Here is a 19,586-nt window from a genome sequence, read left to right as displayed (position 1 = left end):
AATTATTTAATGATATAGATTATTTAAAAAAAAAAACTCAGGTCTAGAATTTAACCACAACAAAACACAACTCTTGTTACCTGGCTCAAATAAATACAATATTCAAAATTAATTTGAAAAATATATCCCACAATCCCAGAAAATAAAATATTTAGGTATAATTATTGCCAAAAATATAAATTAAATTCAAAAGCTGAACTTCAATAATAGTTTAACATAAATAAATAAACTAATACAGAAATGGTCTAAAATAAAATTCTCAATAGAGGAGAAACTATCAATTATAAAAATGATACTTCTACCAAAAATTCTATACATAGTACAATCAATTTCTATCCCTCCACCTTATACAATAATTAAAACGTTTAACACTATGATTAAAAAATTTCTTTGGTTCCCAATTAAACCTAGGATCTCTTTAACATATCCTATGTACAGCTGGAATAATGGTGGTATTGCATTGCCAAATTTGGAATTATATTCAGTTTCCTCATTTATTAAAACCATTTGTACCTTATAGATAGTAAATACTCAGCAAAATGGAAGGACTTTATTTTGTCATCATCACAAATTTTAAATAATAATAATAACCTCTTTAAACTAAATCTAGTAAATAACATATTCATATGGAATTTGAAGGAATATTTTTCTCTTACTCCTACACAAAATTTTATTTCAAACTATATTAACATTATTTTAAAATCTTTTAAAAACTTCATTCATAGGTTTCAATCATATGAAAGTTGGTTATTCCTTATTTTCCTCATAGCATATACACAGGGGGTTATCTTCACTACTAATTTTCATAAAATGTCAATATTTGAACAAAACATCTGATTAATTGGCCTCAAATGTTAAAAAACAATGAATTGCAATCCATCAATACTTCACTGGAAGAAATTGACTTTGATTCATCTTTATGGCTTGAATTACAAGAAGCTAAAAATTCTATCAAAAATAAATTTGATTTAATACCTTCTTCAGCTAAAAATTTATTTCCCAAACTTATTCAATACTTGGTTGCTTTTACTCAACAAAATAACTTGATTAAAATTAGCCTGTCAAATATATATATAAAACTATTAAAACAGATTTAGATATAATCCCAGACGATTATTGGAAATACTTCTTTGACATTAATAAGTGTAACCCCTCAGATAAAGACAAATCAAAATTTCTTCACTCAGCAGGTAAAACTATTTCATCACCTAAATGGAGGATATTTACCTGGAGATTTTTGAATAGATCTTTCATTACGCCACATAACATAAATAAGATGTATAAAGAAAATATTCTTTGTTGGAGATGTATGAAGGTACAAAATGCTGACTGGGCCCATATTCTATGATTTACATATGAAAAAATTCTGGGAAGATATCAATTCTTTCCTCCAAGCATTATTCACTGATAACTTTTTGCTTACTAAATCATTAGTTTTATTTAATACTCCAGTCCCACCTTGTGTAAAGCTTAGTAAATATATGCTTCTTTGGTCTGTACTGTCCATAACCAGGAAAGAAGTTACAAGAAACTGGAAATCATAATGTATTCCATATTTTCAAAACTTTAAAGATCTTCTCCTGGAAGAATCCAAACTAGAATCAATGACAATCAAAGCTAGATCTTCTAGGAATACAGCAGTATACAATCAATGGAAGAATATAATTGAACTATTAAAAATCAATAACAGAAATATATTAATCAGTTTTTTCACTTGGTTTAACTTATTTTATTTGTCTATAGCAAAGTGAACATCTGTGTACATAGTTTATTGTCTTAATTTTGATTTTGATCTGTTATATCAATGTTTTTGTTGTTATCTATTCCATCATAAAATATGAATAGTTTTTTACTAATAATTGTATCTGTAAGAAATGCTTTCAATAAAATTTATTTAAAAAAAGAATTTTGCACAAAGAGTCCAATGACTCTTCCAAGATGATAGATTCACCTTAAAAATTTCTAGTTAGAAAAAAATGTTCTTTCTGAGTATATGGTAGAAAAACTGACTACATGTTTCAGTGGGTCTGACACTCATAGGATCAAAGGATCATAGGAGTTTATTAGGCTAATGGCCCTGGGGCCCTTACAAGCCTAGCCAAGAGTTTATCCCCAAAAAGAAACCTCAGTCAGCACCTGCCTGCAGTGTCAATAAGGGACACAGGTGGCACCCCTGGGACAATTTTGTGGTTTCCCATCCACTCATCAAGGTTGCATTTGAAGAGGGTCAGCAAGGTGCTCTGTTTGACATGTATGGGAAGTCTATTCCAGAGACAGGGCAGACTCTGGGAGACAAACCTGTCTCTCCAGCAGGTTTTGTTGATGTCGCATATTAGATTCAGGCCTTTCGAGTGGGTAATGCATGAGGAGTTAGACTTATGGATAAGGAGCATCTCTAGTAGGGCAGGGTTCGAGATTACCTTGTAGGCGAGACACAGATCACCCCTGAGCAATCTGTATGATACCAAATAGAATGATTATGGATTTGATCCTGTCCACATAGAACAGGTGTTGGAGGCCATAGATTCTCTTTGTGAGGTATTTCAGTGGCCTTTCCAGTTGGTACAGATGTTTGGAGAGGTACATACCAAACGAGGCATTATACTCAATTACTGGTCTAATGAGAGAGGAGTATAGACAGGTAACAACCTCTTTTTTCTGGATGCAATCCCTTTACTTATGAGATGAACCAAGTAAAAGGCTTTTCTGACCACTGCTGCTACATGATGGTCGAATGTAAAACTGTTATCAACCTGAGTGCCCAGGTCTCTCTCCACAGGTTGTGTGCTTAGGGGATTGCCTTTGATGTGGTAATCAGTAGGTGCTGTGTTTTTGCTGAATGGTATGATGATACATTTTTTTGCATCATAAATTTGGCACCAGTCATTAGTTGCTGTGAGACTCTCTTGCAGTATGTTAACATCATTTGGGGAGTCAATGACAGCACCCAACTTACAGTCATCTGCAAACTTGGTCAGTCACAGGCCTTTTGTCTTTGTCTGGACCTCTGAGAGGTAGATTCCAAACAGTAGGGGTCCCAGGACAGATCCCTGGGGACCTCCACTAGTGACAGATCTGCTATTGGAGGTGGAGGTACCTATTTTGACTTTGAGGGTCCTATCAGTGAGTCAGGTGGCCACCCACCTGATGAGATAGGGATTTACGCCAAGTTGTGTTAGCTTTTCGATGATGCCTGAGTGGGGGATTGTGTCAAAGGCCTTGGCCAGGTCAAGGTAAGCTGTATGCACTGACGTTCCCTCATTTAGGGCTTTGGTGACAGTCTCAAAGAAGTCAACCAGGTTCAACAGGCAAGATCTGCCCTTGACGAATCCAAACTGGGTGGGGTCAGGTGCTTGGAGATTGCCTATGTCCTTCTTTATGAGATCCATAATAATACGCTCCATGGCTTACAGATCAGACTTGTCAAGATAATGATAGTTTCCAGGGTCAGTAGTGGCACCACCTTTGTGCAAGGGGATGACAATGGCAGTTCTCCACTCTGCTGGAATGAAACCTGTACTTAGACTGTGGTTGAATAGGGTGCTCAATGGCAAAGCCAGTTCTTGCTGGAGATGGTGCAGAATACAGCCTGGAATTCTATCAGATCCCATGGAAGCTGTGTTCTTTGCCTTGGATAGAAGCTTTAGCACTTGATCTACAGAAACGTGAGGTGTGGGACAAGTATCTGGGATGTCAAAAGGGCCTTTGGGAGGGGACATGGGGTGAAGTTTGCACCGAACCTATCTGCTAGCAGGTTGGCTAAATCAACAGGATTGGTGTAAGTGATACTGTTAAGTACTAATTCGGAATAAACCTGGGCTTTGGCATGGAGGTTACTGACATAACTGAAGAAGGATTTGTGGTTTACCTTTGTTTTGGAGGCTAGTTTTGATTCATAATTTGCTTTGGAGGCTTTCACTAGTGATCTAATTTGCTTGTTAAGGCTAAGGAGGGAGTTTTTGCAATTTAGAATATGTTCCTTTTTACCCTTGGACAACAGTTTCTTCCTTTTGTTGTACAGCCTGTTGATAGAGAATCTCCACCAAACAGGTTTGTGTTTCCTTGAGGAGCAGATTTTAGTTTTACTGGGTATGGCTGAGTCCATGCAGTTGTACAGGTGCTTGTATGCTGCATAGGTGTACTGTTCAGCATAGTTGTCTACATCCTCTGAGGGGGGTGGTGGTGTGAAGCTACAGATACCCTCCCTTAAGAGTTTGTAGTCAGCTTTTGAGAAGTTTTTTAGCTGGGGGGGTTGGATGGGATAGAAACTTCGAATGAGACAGTCTGATAATCTGGCCTCACCAGGGAAGAACATACTATGAGAGTGGTGCAGCAGTCACCCATGTTAGTGAGAACTAAGTCCAGAATTTTATCTCCCCTTGTGGGGGATGAGACAAGCTGGTCTAGTGCGTTAGAAGTAATTAAGTTAAGGAATCATTGAATGAGTGCATTAGTGCAGGAATAGTTCACCCAGTCTATGCTGGGATAGTTTAAGTCATTACGGATCAGGGTATTAGAGGGTACCTTAATGGAATCAAGTAGATCCAGGTAAGAGGAATGGGTATCCTGAGTCATGAAGGGGGGGTCTATAGCTGGCTATAACTTGGATGGGTGCCTTGTCAACTGTCAGTTGCACCTGGAGTAGTTCCAGTGCATCATGCTGGCAAACCAGTCTGGAAGTGTGCCTGTCCTTAATGAAGATAGAGACTCCACCACTCTTAGTGTTCCCAACCTCATTTTGGGGTTGGAATGTGTGGAATGAGGTATAGCCAGGTAAGGCAGGGGTGCTCTCCACAGCCCTGAACCAAGTTTCTGTGACCACACAGACATCGGCATCTTCCAGTGCAAGGAGAGCCACCAGTGAGTGCATTTTTAAGTTAAGGCTCTTAGCATTAAGCAGCATGACCTTCAATTTGCTTTTTGACAGATCTTTTATGTTGGAAAATTTGTCTTTGGGACATTGTCTAAATAAAAAAGGCACAATGAGGGATGCGAGAGCATTGGCCAGGATCTGGAAATCCAGTTGTGACAGGAGGAGGCCATTTCTGGCAAAACATTGAGGCCTATCAACCATGTCATCCCAGGCAGACAGATACTGGATTCCCTTGGAATGACACCAGAAACTAAGCCAATTGTTGAAGTCAATTATCTTTTGTTGGTATTGTGGTATCGTTCTTGGTGAAGGTAGGATGCTGCTGCTGCTGGTCATACCTGCGTGGGACACATACTCTGAGAGCTCAATCATGTCTCTCTTCATATAGTCCAGGGAGGTACATCTCAAGTCATTCACACCAACATGGACAGGGAGTTTAGGGACTCAGCAATCAATGAAGTGGGAATATATTTAGGAATATTACTCCATGAAGTTATCTGATTATACCTGTATCTACAAATATCCTTGGTGGTCAATATAATTTTCCTTCCTAAGATTTTATACGGAGTGTCTCAAAACACCTAGAAAAGAAAGACTGATTGTAAAAAATGATATGATGTCACTCAACTTACTGATACATCTGCAAGCATGAAAACAACGTATTCTATATGTGTCACGTAAGTCTCTCATTTGCATTCACTTACATTTTTTATACTGGAGATCAAGCAACTATTTTTATACAAACAAAAAATGTTTATTGTTGACCTGTTGAACTATATCAATGTAAAATTGTTACTTAGCTTCTTTTTAATGCAACTTTAACTTTATGCATGCAACCCAACATATGTGAATTTTTTTGCTATAACTGCTATTATACCAATATTGTTTAAAATTGTACTTGTTTTAAAATGTATTACTGGAGCTTTTCTCCTTGGGTCTCCACTGAAAATGGGCCACAAGCCCAGTTGGACAAACCCGGTTAACAAATGTCAATAATAAATAAATAAAATGATGGTACTCAGGTGACTGGTTGTTATTTGTCCTGCCATCTTCCACAGTGACACTGCCAAGTGCTAGTCCACCTGAAACTGTCTTCTGAGGGGAAGGGGTTGGTGCATGCCTTTATAAAATGAAGCAATACACCAGAGAAAATCCTGCCAACATTTCATAGAAAAACATATTTAATACAAAATGAGACAACAGGGTAATAACAGGATGACCTCACACCCTGGTCTTGCAGCCATATAGTCTTTCACCTGGCAACTCGCATGGGATACCACTTAAACAGGTATTCTAGCTCAGGCAAGGTGAGTACAACAGTTTAGAGGAGTAAGTTGGAGTTTTACAGTTAGTGTGAGGGAATAACAGGAAGTTCCAGGACTGGGATTAGGGAGTGAAGTTTGAGATTTGGATTAGGATGTGACTGGGAGTTTTAGGGTCCAGGTGGGTTAGAGAGTGACTGGGTGTTTCATGTTTAGGGAGTGAGGTTTTTGCTAAGTGAGTGAACAGGAATATTAGGTTTATAGAGGGATATCTTAGATTAGGCTTAGACACTAACTGGAAGTTCTGTCGCTAAGGATAGGGAACAGTGATTGGAATAAGCATTAAGGGTGACTGGAAGTTTTAGAGTTAGGGGTTGAGAGTTTGGATTAGGATTAGAAAGCAGATGTGACTTTCAGGTTTAGAGTTAGGGTTCTGAGTAGTCATATGTATGGATGTAATATGATCAAGCTGCTCGGATCTAATACTTGCTGATATGATTAAGTGGCAGTGAACAGTTGACCTGAACTAGTGGCATGCATGCACCTGTAGAAGATATGTAATTAGGTTATGAAACAAAAAACATTCAACATGAGGCCTATAAAAGAAGTGGTATCTAAACTGCAGCTTATTGATTTCTAGAAGGACAAAAACAGCAATAGCTAACATCCCCCTTTTAAAGAAGTAAATAACAGCAACTTTGCCATAAATAAACACATTTAGAAAAAATATATTAATGCACAAGTGCAGAAGTTGTCATGGACTTAGTTTACAAAACTTGTTTCATATTCTTTACAGACATATTTTGTATTGTATTATATTAATATCCACAAAGTGCCTTGTTTACTTTCTTATGCCTTTCCAGAAGGCATTACATGAATAAAATATACAGTAATCTCTGTCCCTGTCTTATGACTTTTGTCCTCATGTCTTCATAAGTTCAAACTGCACTTACTAAAAATCAGGCTCATTATCTCTCTGCCATATTTCTTCAGCCTCCAATGTGATCAACTCTTTACCTTTGTGTTTCTTCATTTTACTATTTTATTGTTTTCATTTGTATAACATGACTTTAGTGGCATACTTTGCTTTAGAATATGACTTACCTATTTTATGGAATTTGTCTGGAAAAAAGATTTTAACTTTATTTGCTTCTCATATGTTCTTAGCACCAGACCTCCAAACACACACCCCCAACCCCCACACTTGCTCAGTCTCCCTCTCTGTAATGCCTGGATATGTGAAGATAGACAGAGATAACAAATACAGATTCCAAATGGTTTAGACAAAGATATATTTTAAAATGAGACAGAAAAAATTGGTATATACTTATAAATCCTGAAACATTAATAAGAATATAAGAATTTAAAAAAAGAGAATGTTGGGTTGGACAAAAGTTGACAACAGGGAAGACAATAAAAGACAAAATAATTTTGTAGCTTGATATCAGCATTTAGAAACTGAGCTTTTAAATGTATGCTAAAAAGTGAAGAAAAAAGTTAGATAAATATATTTATTGCATTAATAGTGAAAGAACACTGTACTTTATTAATAGCAAATCCTACTTATAAAAACGGAAGCATGTGACAAGTGTTCCTTTGGAAAACTTTTATTATATTATGCTATTAAACATGTATTATTCATACAAGGGGTTAAAAGGAGGAAAGAAAACATATGACATAAAAGTTTGTCATCTTCTATCAATGTAATATGCAATGTGAATGTCAAAATAAGCATAAACTTGATCTGAAGAAGCACATAGAGATCAACACAGCTATAGAAAACCATACTGCCTACAAACAAGCTGAACTACAAGAAATCCACAATTAGCATATCTTCTGTATTACTTTAACAACTTCTTAGTGGCCAACAACTGAAGTTGTATGCCCGGTTGACTAATATATTATGATAAATCACTGACATTTATATAAATAATTTTACATCCATGTTTACCTGCCATTTTAGGCACTTTCAATATATACATCCTTCCTTTTAGGACACCATGAAATACAGATTAATAGTTCTAAACTACAACTGAAGGCCAAATGCCACAACTCAAGTGTACTATATGACTAAGCAATTTGTAGAAAATGGAAAAGAAACGTATCTACTCATGCGATGAATAAGGCAGAAAGCTAATTAAAGTATAGCCAAACGTAATTTTCTTTTGCGCAACACAAACCTTTTTCAAGTTATGGAAATAAGTTGTTAATATCATTTAACATCCCTAAGATTTCCATGACTATTTCTAGTAGGACATCTGGCACCAAAATGCAAATTAAAAACTAGGAAGTTCTCAATTTCTAATTTTCATAATTCTCTCATAAGATGCATTGCCCTTTTTATTTCACAATGTTGATCATGAAAATATATATCCCCACTTCAGGCATGCAATTTATGTACCTCACTGTAAAAGTTCACCACTCTTTGTTTTCTATTACCTAGCAAAGTCAGGCATAGTTCATATAAATACTGAAAACTGTAAGTAAAGTAAGTGCTGGAGAAAATCAGTTCTTTAATACTCTAGGGAAATTCTCAACAAACTAGCATATTTTAAACTTTTTTATTTTACAGAAGTACATACTCTTAAAAATAGTTAATTAGTGCCATTTTGCATTTCTGTTGAAAATCTCAAAAGCTTGTTGGATTACAAATCTTTTGTTTTGATTAATGTGACCAAAGGCTTATCATCAGGGCTGTAGTCTTCATAGGCGATTGGAGTGGCATCATACATTGCTGGTCGTGACTTCTTCCCAAATCTGAAAAATAAGTCATAAAATAAAACTACTTTTACTTTCCATACATTTGACAGCTTCTATTACAGAAACAGTTTATGGGATATTTTAAGCTGCTCTTTAACAAATAACTTACCCTATAATGAATGTTTCCTTGAAATAATACACATAGTTTAATTTCATATGTTCAACCAATATATTGCATGTAAAAAGCTAGGTATATAGTTTGTATACTGTATCACATCAAAACACATTACTTTTCTGTTTGTATAGACAAAGACAAAGACACACCAACATACCAATAAATGACTTGATTAAAGCTAAGTCATATATTCAAGCATACATTTGACATAGGTGCTAATTTATGTGAAAAAAAGCTGCCATTTTCAAACTCCTCTCAGACACGCACACACACACACACACACACACACACACACACACACACACACACACACACACACACACACCTTGCAAAAAAATGTTTTGCTCATGCTGTAGAGTTAAATTAACTAAGAAGATGGTGTGAAAATTATTTTCTTCTATTCTAAGAATTTGCTACAAGATGAATTGTTGCAGAGCTCAGCAAAGACAAAGTCTATAGACTTTTCTGATCATAAGCATAATGTCCGGAATCCACACTGAAAACTGAGGCCACATGTTTACTGTTAGTTGTTTCTTTGCTTAAATATGTTACTAATTAAATTTTTGATGGCTAATAATGGTAATATTTTTGCAAAGAAACAAGAAAGCTACTTGCTTTGTTTCAATGGGTTGACAGAATAAATCAAGTATCTCATCATAAGTTTATACATTTCCAACCAAGGCTATTTTTTCCCAAGCAAAGCAGATGACCCTATTTTTAATGCATCTTATTTTAAAGATATTTTGCTGTTGCATTGTAAGGAGCATACAGGTTGGCTTAATGGCTAAGGTGTTTGCCTTATAAAGCCAAGGTACAGGGTTTGAGTCTCACAAGGGATAATTGGCTAGGCTTAAAATGGCTCGCAAGGGCAGTTAGCTTAGTAATGAACTATGAACCTATGAAATTCAATGTCAGTTTGTTATAATAAAAGCCATTACAGGCTGACAAACTGTTTTCTGTATACTTCTGCAAATCAAAATGATCTCCCTTTTATTGCAACCACTCTATCTCATATCACTAAACAAACCACCTGTCTGTACCATGTAAGTACCCACATTAACTTTCTCACCCTCTCACCAAATCCATACCCCAAATAATATATGACTACCAACTCACTCTATATAGTAATGTTTATTTTATTTTATTTATTTGTGTTTGTTTACAAGAAAAGTCAGACTTGGCAAAGCTAATTTTCAGTGGAAACCCAGAGAGAAAAGCTCCAACAGATACATTTAAGATACTTATGACAAAACATTTTTTTTTACAGAGGATACATTACATAGCGCTTAAAAATCCAGATACAGACAGGTAATTGTTCTGCTGTGACAGTATACAATGATAAAACAGATATTTCTTCTGTGGCCACATTATACATAATATTAAATTCCAAGTATAAAACATTTAGTACGAACCAGTTCATGTACAACGTGTGACAAGTAGATTTTAGCAATGACTTATAAGACATTGGTAAGGGGGTTACAGTATAGATGTTAGAATAAATAAAACTGAGGTAAGGGGTGTGAAACATTAATAGTAGGTACATAATGATTTTATTAATGTGTGTATCTTTTTTCAAATTTCTGACTTTTTATTAAGGCATTTTTTCTTACAGAAAGATCATATAGTTTAGTTAAACTTTGTTCAGAAGAAAGTGACTGTTCTTGCCACATGGTTCATTTGAACTTTGTATAAAAAGAAGCAGCTAGTGTGCTGTTATGTTAGTTCTGTTTCATTACATTTGGGAATAAAAGTACTTAAGTTTGGTAAATAAATCTCAGTTTTTGGGTGTGCCTTTAGCAGCATTATTTGTTTTTATATTTCTTATTTTTTCTTTCTTTGCTGACTTTGGTATTTTTCTTTTTTGATATGCTAAAACTTCATTATGCAAAATAAATTATGATTTTTTTTGTATCAGCATAAGTTGTGCTATACTTGTCAGTAGTATATTAAATTCTGGAGACAAACATCTTGTTTTATTTTAACTCACAGTGAGGCACATTGAGATACGTTTTTTTCCCATTTAACCCTCCTGTCCACCAACTGATGCATGTAATTACTATTATGGCTGGTGTCATGTAAGCATGGATCTTCTTATTAATGGCAGAATACATTATTTTTAGTTATATCTTATTTATTTTCCAGGTAGTCCGAGGGGTGTCTTTCATCAGCTAGCCATGCCATACAGTTGTTGATAATTCTTGGTATGAATGTAATGTCTAGCTCCTTTGCAGATTTGTCTGTGTTATTTTTCTCAGGAATACATCTACATGCAGTTTTGTGCCACCTGCTGCTGGTCCATGATGTTCTCTAATCTCTTAATTCCAAAATCTCATGATGAGAGTATTTATTTTATTTTTATTTATTTTACATTTGTTGACCGGGATAGTCCGACTGGATACATGTCCATTTTCAGTGGAGGCCCGGGGAGAAAAGCTCCAGACATACATACAAAGACTATTACATATACGATGTAAAAAACATTTGTCAAGATCAGCATATAAGATGTATGTCAAGATCAGAGCAGTATATGATACAAACATATATAGATTCATAGTCCATCAGTCTAACAATATAATACATTGTTATAAGGTTACAGACATACACTTAGGATGTAGTCAGTGTGGAGGAAGATGTCCTGTTTTACCACATGAGTATTTGGTATTAATTAGTCCGGATTGGTGCATGGACAAAACCAGTGCAGTTTGAAGTACTGTATTAGATTTTTCTTGAATTGTGTTGGAGAGAGTTCTGAAGTAAGGTCAACAGGAAGGGAGTTCCAGGTTTTGCCCATGGAGTTGGCAAACAGTGATTCTCCAGCTAAGTTGTTAGCTTTGAACGTTTTAATGAAGAGTTTGTCAGATGAACGTAGTGCCCTAAGGTTACTGTAGGGAGTGATAAGGTTAATGAGTACGGGCGTATTTGCAGGCTAATAGAGAATCTTGTGAGCTACTATTAGTTGATTGACCTGAAGTAGATTAGGTAATTCAAGCCACCCTAGAGAGTTTAGGTGAAGGCAGCGATGGGTTCTGTAAGCTGTACCAGTGGCAAATCTGGCAATGTTATTATAGCAACTAGATAGTTTGTTAAGGTTAGTTTTACTCAAGTTTGTAAATAAAGGGGAAGCATAAAGGAGGGGGGAGAGAAGGTGTTCGGGCAATGACAGTTCTAGCTAATGGAGTTAGGTAGGGTTTAATCCAATAGAGAGATCCAAGTTTTTTATTGACAGTTTTAATAGTTTGATTAATGTGTAAATCCAACTTGAGGTTATTGTCAACTATTACTCCTAAGAGTTTGGTAGAAGGGTCAGGAGAAATGATGGTCCCATTGTTAGGTCTTATAGTAAAGGCTGGTAAGGGGTATCTACTGTTGGGGGAGAAAAGCAATAGTTTTGTTTTGTTCGGATTTAATATGAGCCGCCTATTAAGGAGCAGGTTTTCTACTGTGTTAAAAGTGGCTTTGGGAAACTATCTGAAGGTCCTTAAGGGAGGTGGCCAAGCACATTAAAGTCAGATCATCTGTGTATTGAACACAGATTGCATCTGGGATGATCTTGTGTAAGTCATTAATGAAGATAGAAAACAGGAGAGGTCCTAATATAGATCCCTGGGGGACTCCTAGGGTGATAGGTAGTAGGGTAGATTATTTGTCCTTCCATAAGACAGCTTGGTGTCTACCATTCAGATATGATTGGAAGCACTTGAGAATCTGGTTATCTTGGGAGATGGTTTTCAGTGCTAGTACGAGGAGTTGGTAGTTAAACATGTTGAAGGCCTTTGAAAGATCCAGAAATAGGGCAGAGGAGAGTTTGTTATTGTTCCGATTTTGGTTAATGACATTAGTAAAGGAGTGTAGGGCAGAGGTAGTGCTATGGAATGGTCTAAAACCATGCTGAGTGTTAGTCAGGAGATTGTTCTTGATAAGGTAGCTCATGAGTTGTTTGTGGATATATTTTTCCATTATTTTTGCTAGAGGTGACAGGATAGCTATGGGTCTATAGTATGATAATTCAGTGGAGCTGCCCCCTTTATGGAGAGGGATTACATGGGATGTCTTCCAGATGGAGGGGATGGTAGCCTCAGATATAGTTCTATTAATCAGGATGGTGACTGGATATGCTATGACTTCTGCAGCTTTTTGAAGGTACTCAGCTGGGAGGAGATCTGAGGATAGGATGGTTGGTTTTAAATTCTTGAGTAGTGTAGTGATAAGTGAGGTAGGATCTGGTTGGAAGTTAAAGGAGAATTGGGAGCAAAGTAAGGCATCAGTAGGGTTTGGACAACTGGGAGATAGTTGGATAGCTAGCTGCTGGATGGTTTCTGTAAAGAAGCTATTAAAGGTGTTGGCTACTAATTCTGGAGGTTTTTGTTTAGTAGCTGAAGGGAAAGGAGTGGAGGACTGACCTGGATGTAAGAGATTGTCTACACCAGCCCAAAGTTTTCGAACATAGTTTTGGTGCTTCTGTTGTAGATGACAGTAATAGATTTTTTAATCTATTATAATGGATTTTTTTGAGTCATTCCTTAGCTGTCTATATCTAAGTTGATCTGCTGGGGCTTTAGATGTATGCCATGTTATCCAGGCTTTGTTTCTAAGTGACATTTTTTGTCTGGCTTCTTTTGAAAGTCATGAGGTATTGTAGACCTTTCCTGCTGAGACAGGTGAGCTGGCATCAATCATTTACTCCCACAGTCAGTTCCTTCCTGCACAGGTCAACTACATCAACCTGGGCCAGAAACATCACAGAAATGTGCCCATTTCTGCAAACAGACAGACTCGTTGTTATTTAATTTCTAAATATTTAAGCTTGACAAGTATAGGAATTACTTTCATTTGCAATTAATGAATTAAAGTACAGCAGAAGGTAAGAACTGAAGTCAATGACAACTGGAATGTTTCCTGACATTGTGTGCTAAACATTTACTTTGGTAAGTACTCGTATATTTTAAATATTAATCAGAAGAGAACATAGTTGTTAATAATGCAAACAGACTTCTTCCAGAGATCTGATTACTAGAGTAATAGTTAAATACAAAGATTAAATAATTTGCTATGCATTCACATAGTTCCCCTGCATTTTGTCAAACATACGTTTTGTCAACAAGCACAAGGGTATGTTATGTAATATTGAAAGTACAGATAGACAAGGGGTGTAAATGTCAGTGATATGTTTTGATGAGACAGGTGATTGGGTTTTGAGGGGATGAGAGTCTTTGAATGTATGATTGTGATTTAGGGTTAGGGTTCAGGATAGGTGAAGGATTGGTGTTGTATGTGTGTGTGTGTGTGTGAGTTTGTGCATTTTAGGGTTAGAATCAAGGTTAGGTAAGGGGTTAGATGTGATTTTAGTGTGTGTGTATGTGCATGCTTATATGTGGGAGTGTGTCTTGTGTACCGACAGTGTTACAGGAAGAGTCTTATTAAGGTAAGGTGTTGGGTTAGGGTTGGGGAAGGGGCAGGATTAGAGTAAGGCTTAGCACCCATTAGTAAGATAGTGCAGGGATGTGAAGCCTTCCTATAACACTGCCATTATTCAGGTGAATTTGAGGCTAGTGCTGTGGGGGATTTACTGCTAATACTGACAGAGGAATTACTTTTCCTTTCTCAAAATTTTGTAGTTTGTTATTTGCAGAGTTTGATATTCAATAAGTTCAAACATATTTTGCCAATGTTTTCACTTCAGCATTAAGAACCATCGATCATACAAAATAGAACCATTCACATGTTCGCTTGTAGGAGTTTATCAATCTTAAACCTTCACTGGAGATATAGCTCATAGTCTATACTTTCTGATTCTGCTAATGCCATATATATATATATATATATATATATATATATATATATATATATATATATATGTGTGTGTGTGTGTGTGTGTGTGTGTGTGTGTGTGTGTGTGTGTGTATATATTTCACTGATTTTTAATGAACTTAAGCTTTGTGCAGCATGGATATAAATCTTCTGCTTTTCTGTATTTCAGACAGAAAAAAATTACGATTATTGCATAGATTATGTGGAATACAAGTGAATGGAACAAAATAACGTACCCCTTGAAAAGGCTTTCTCTGGGGAATTAAGGACCCTTAAATAAAGGAGTATAATATAGTCCTGCATTATTTTAAACACCAATGGAATCTCCCTTGAGTGTCAGAAATGACAAAAAATTGCAATGGATAGCTATTTAGACTTTTTTTGCTATACCTGGCATGCCGGATTGATGCGATTGCACTGCTAAATTCGCTGTCAATACTTCTGCAGTTGTAGAATTCTTCATAAGCTGGTCTGGATGAACCTTGGTATTCAATGCGACTTATACGACATATCCCCACAATAAGAATGATGAGCATTAGTACAAATGCAACGCAAAGTGCACCAATAATAATATAGAGTGAGTGGCGGGGCATATTTGTGAGACTCTCAGCCATTCTTCCAGCCTTCCACTGTAGATCTGCAAGAAGAAATAAGTTCAACAAAGATGAGATCAGTGCAAATAAATAATGCTATAAATGAAGACTCACTTCTTTCTGTTTAATAATCCATTAATAATTTCTGTAAATGATCACAAGAAGCATTAAGTTAAGAAGGTGTAAAAAGCATGCATAGACATAATAATATTTACTGCATGGATTTGTCTCTGAATAATCCTGCTTCAAGCAAAATGAATTAGTTCATAATTTCTATATTCATTAGTATTTGCTGGTGGTTCACCATGATTCTGCCTTTTTTATGAGATATATTGCTGGGAACTACATGGCTGGAGGAGAGGGGTTCTAGACATTCCACAGACATACTGTAATGTTTTTCAACAATAAGATTCTGGCATGCAGCTGCCCACATTGTTGGTCACATTGCAATGCCACATCCCGATTACCAGGAATCAGAACAATCTAAGCTATGAGTTTATGGAATTCTCTTATACATTCCACTATAATAAAGATTTTGCCAAAATGAAAAAAAGCCTAATACCTCAGTTTTTGCACCATATCTTTTTTATAGTGGGGTACTTTAATGTAGCTCTGGTATGAGTATACATGTGTTTCATTTACACAATATACAAAGCTTTGTATGTGGAACAAATGTATATATACATATGTGCTGTTAAATCAAGACCGTCTACTAATCAGAGCCAGAGCATGGTCAAGCGGGGCCTTAGACAGAGTAATGGATCAGGGTCCCCCCACTACGCCAGCCCTCCCTGGCAGTACCCCTCCAGCCATTGCAGTGTCTCATTTCTTGACTATTTCTTCCCAGTTACCATAAACATTGTTCCAACTTGTCAGTGTGCATACTATATTCTTGTTTACTTCTACAATGATTACAGATATACAAAACTTTTATTTCAAATTTATAGCACTAACACTGATAACCATTTGCTAAACCACACAATACAGTCTCACAATGAAAAACAGATTTGGCATGAACAGTAAGCTTCTCTGCCCTTGAAAATCACATTCATTGTAATGGCACTGAAACCCACATTCAAAGAAAATGCATCTGGCCAGTGGTAGATTAAGTTTACCTTTGGGCTATTTTCAAACTATAGGCCACCTACACACTTTTTTTGGATCATGCACATGTGCGTGTGTTCTTTGATGCATCATTCTGATTATATTAAATTATATTCCTTCAATAATGCAGCATCACTTGTCAGAGTGTGTTTTAAAATTGTAGGACTGAACATTTTTCCAGTAAGCAATGAAATAAAATGTATGCACCAATAAGGACAAAACTACCCATTACAGATCATTTCAACCACAAAAGACCACTCAAACATCTGTCATTAGAATCCACTAATATCAGTCAATATATACAATCTCTGCAGAAGTAAAAGTAATCTGAGCAATTCCACATTAAAGAGGTCTATAACTAATGAAGAGGATGCTGCTGGCAAACAAGTTTTCCTATTAGTGTTTCATGTACAAATTCAATGTCTGCTGCCCTTGAAGTATAAACTGTCTATGTTACATTTAAAAAATGGCAGCCTGGTAATATTACAGTAGGGAATGGCTATCAAACCAGCAACAGGTACATATTTACTAGGCATTCCATCCAAGGAGGACACACACAGGATTGCAGCAACCCCATCCCATCTGCAATATGAGTGCTCCAGCTACATAGTGTGGGAGTAGAACTCACAGCCTTTTGCACCAAAAGATGGTATACTACCGGTTGTGCTACTAACACTGCTTTGCAAATTTATAGCATAAAACACTAATGATGGCCATTTGTTAAACAAAAGAGTTACAACATTAAAAACAGACTGAGCATGGGCAACAGTGAACATGTCTTTCTTGAAACTTGACATTCCTTGAAAATTATCAGAAACTCAACATTCCTTGAAAATGCGCAGAAGTTCAAAACTGTTTAAAATGCAGAGAAGCACAACAGTCCTTGAAAATGCACAGCTCAACAATCCTTGAAAATGCACAGAAGCTCAACATTGTTTGAAAATGCACATAAGCACAGCAGTCCTTGAAAATTCACAGAAGCTCAACATTGTTTGAAAATGCCCTGAAACAACAGTTTGGCAGTTAGTGTAGAGGACTCGGGCTCCAGAGTCCTGTATTGAAGGTACAGGGTTTGACCTGAATGAATTAGCAGGGTTTGACCTGAATGAATTAGCCAACCTGCCATCTCAAGTTGGGTATTTTATATACACAATCACCACTAGACACCTACTATTTCAGGAATGACCCAATTCTCCATGTCTGGCAACATAGCTTGTTTCTTAAAATTGTGCACTCTGTTTCAGCTTAAATATGCAAGTGTCAAACTAAGACACATAGAGATGCTACTAAAGAAGCACTCTGTGTGGGTCCTTAAGAAATGCAAGTTTCTGTGGCAACCCCCTTGCCAGTGGGACCCCATCCCTTCGCTAGTGCCCACCCAAGCCAGTGGGCTGTAGGTGACTGCCTAGGTCACCTAGTATTGGTTCCAGCTCTGCTACTAATGCCTTACTATTGGCACTCTGTTGATAAGGTACAGTGTTAAAAGAAAATGAATCTGGATCGCAACTAAAGCTAAATGCTGCCTACCAACCTAGTGTGTGTGTGTGTGTGTGTGTGTGTGTGTGTGTGTGTGTGTGTGTGTGTGTGATATAAATATATATATATATACATATATATGCAACGGTGTATGTGTGTCTGTGTGTGTGTGTGTGTGTGTGTGTGTGTGTGTGTGTGTGTGTGTGTGTGTGTGTGTGTGTCATTCATAATATTGACACCTCAAAAAACTGACAAGTCAAAATACTGAAAACTCAGAACACTGAAATATTTTTAATGCAGGCCCGCAAATTAGATATACCATCTCTGTGATTGCACAACGGTGGGGAAAGGGGAAATTCTGAATTGTCAACATTTTGACTATCAGTCAAATAAATGACACCTATATATGGTCATATGACATATAAATTTAAAATCAGAAATAAAACAGATCACACAGGTTAATAAGTATTTAAATGTTTTGCATTTTGAAAACAGACAAACAAGAACAATAAGAAAAAAGTGTTTTTAAGTGCACCTCTGAATTATAAGAAACTAATTTTTACACGATGGTTTAACAGCTTTTACAGTGTTGTTTCTGTAACTTTACTTCAGACAAAATATTATTTACTGGAAGATAACTTTCCCAATTCATTCTAAAATGTTTTTTGATGGTTTTCACTCATAAGACTTTTTTAAAGTTTGTTTTTTTCATTTAGAAATGTCTACTAAGGATATTAGAAGAATTTTTAAATAGACACCTTAAGCAGTTGTGGTACAACCTAAGCAGTAATGAATAGAAAGCACTGTGACAAGTACAACAATGCAAAGAAGTTGTATAAATGAAAGCTGTATAAAGACTAATTACAGACATTCCTACTTCTATGGAGAAAACTATTTTTTGCTTAGTCTGGATGGCTGTTACAAAGAGATATTAACACTACAATGCATTAACTTAATGTTACACAGTGACCACATTTTCTCACAACTGGCTGAGTCCCCCCCCCCCCCACACACACATTGATCATACAAGAATTGCTTCACTATTTGGATGCCAAAAGGATACAAGAATGTCATAAATCCTCCATTCTGACCAACAATCTCATACAGCAATTCTAAAACTGAACTACTGGCTATGTGGTTGTATTACAAGTGTATAAACCACAGAAGAGATGCAAGGAGATAGATGTCCCCAGTGTGAAAACAGTGGTCTTCCCTCACTTCCTTGTTATTTCAGAAAAATGAAAAGTACTCGTGTTCCTATTCATCAGATGAGTGTTTTCTCAGCTTGAAGCCTTCAACAGGCTCCTAAATTCATCATTTGTCAGCACTAGTGATGCACTAGTCCTTGTTTTGCATTGTCTTCATTGGTCATCTTGTAGATGAATAAGAAATTCAGAGAAAAATAGTAAATAAAGGTCTAGAACCCACAAGCTAAAAAAAGTACAATGATATGAATCGTAATATGAAACTCAAGACAAACACAAGGCAAATCAAATGACAAAGAGTATATGTTCATCCTGTGACTCACTCTTGATGTACCTAAAGGTTCTTGGATGTGAGGTGGATTTACCAGAGTCATTGGTGGCCTCTAACAA

At 36.4% G+C, this 19,586-nt stretch overlaps 1 protein-coding gene across 1 annotated transcript in view; it reads right to left on the bottom strand.

Annotated features, from left to right (window-relative positions):
* Positions 1-7,726: 7,726 nt before the first annotated feature.
* DNER (delta/notch like EGF repeat containing) overlaps positions 7,727-19,586 on the bottom strand; it is a 1,500,171-nt gene continuing 1,488,311 nt past the window's right edge. The window contains exons 12-13 of the mRNA XM_044070411.1: positions 15,209-15,455; positions 7,727-8,892 (exon numbers count right to left, since the gene is read on the bottom strand). Coding sequence (XP_043926346.1) covers positions 8,781-8,892; positions 15,209-15,455 — 359 coding nt within the window. The 3' untranslated portion in view covers positions 7,727-8,780. The remainder of the gene's footprint in view (positions 8,893-15,208; positions 15,456-19,586) is intronic.

Source organism: Protopterus annectens, chromosome 4.part1, assembly GCF_019279795.1.
Source record: "Protopterus annectens isolate FY-2018-M chromosome 4.part1, PAN1.0, whole genome shotgun sequence".
Classification (NCBI taxonomy): Eukaryota; Metazoa; Chordata; order Ceratodontiformes; family Protopteridae; genus Protopterus; species Protopterus annectens.
The sequence above is the reverse complement of the archived record's forward strand: the minus strand, read 5'-3'. Positions and strand labels throughout refer to the sequence as shown.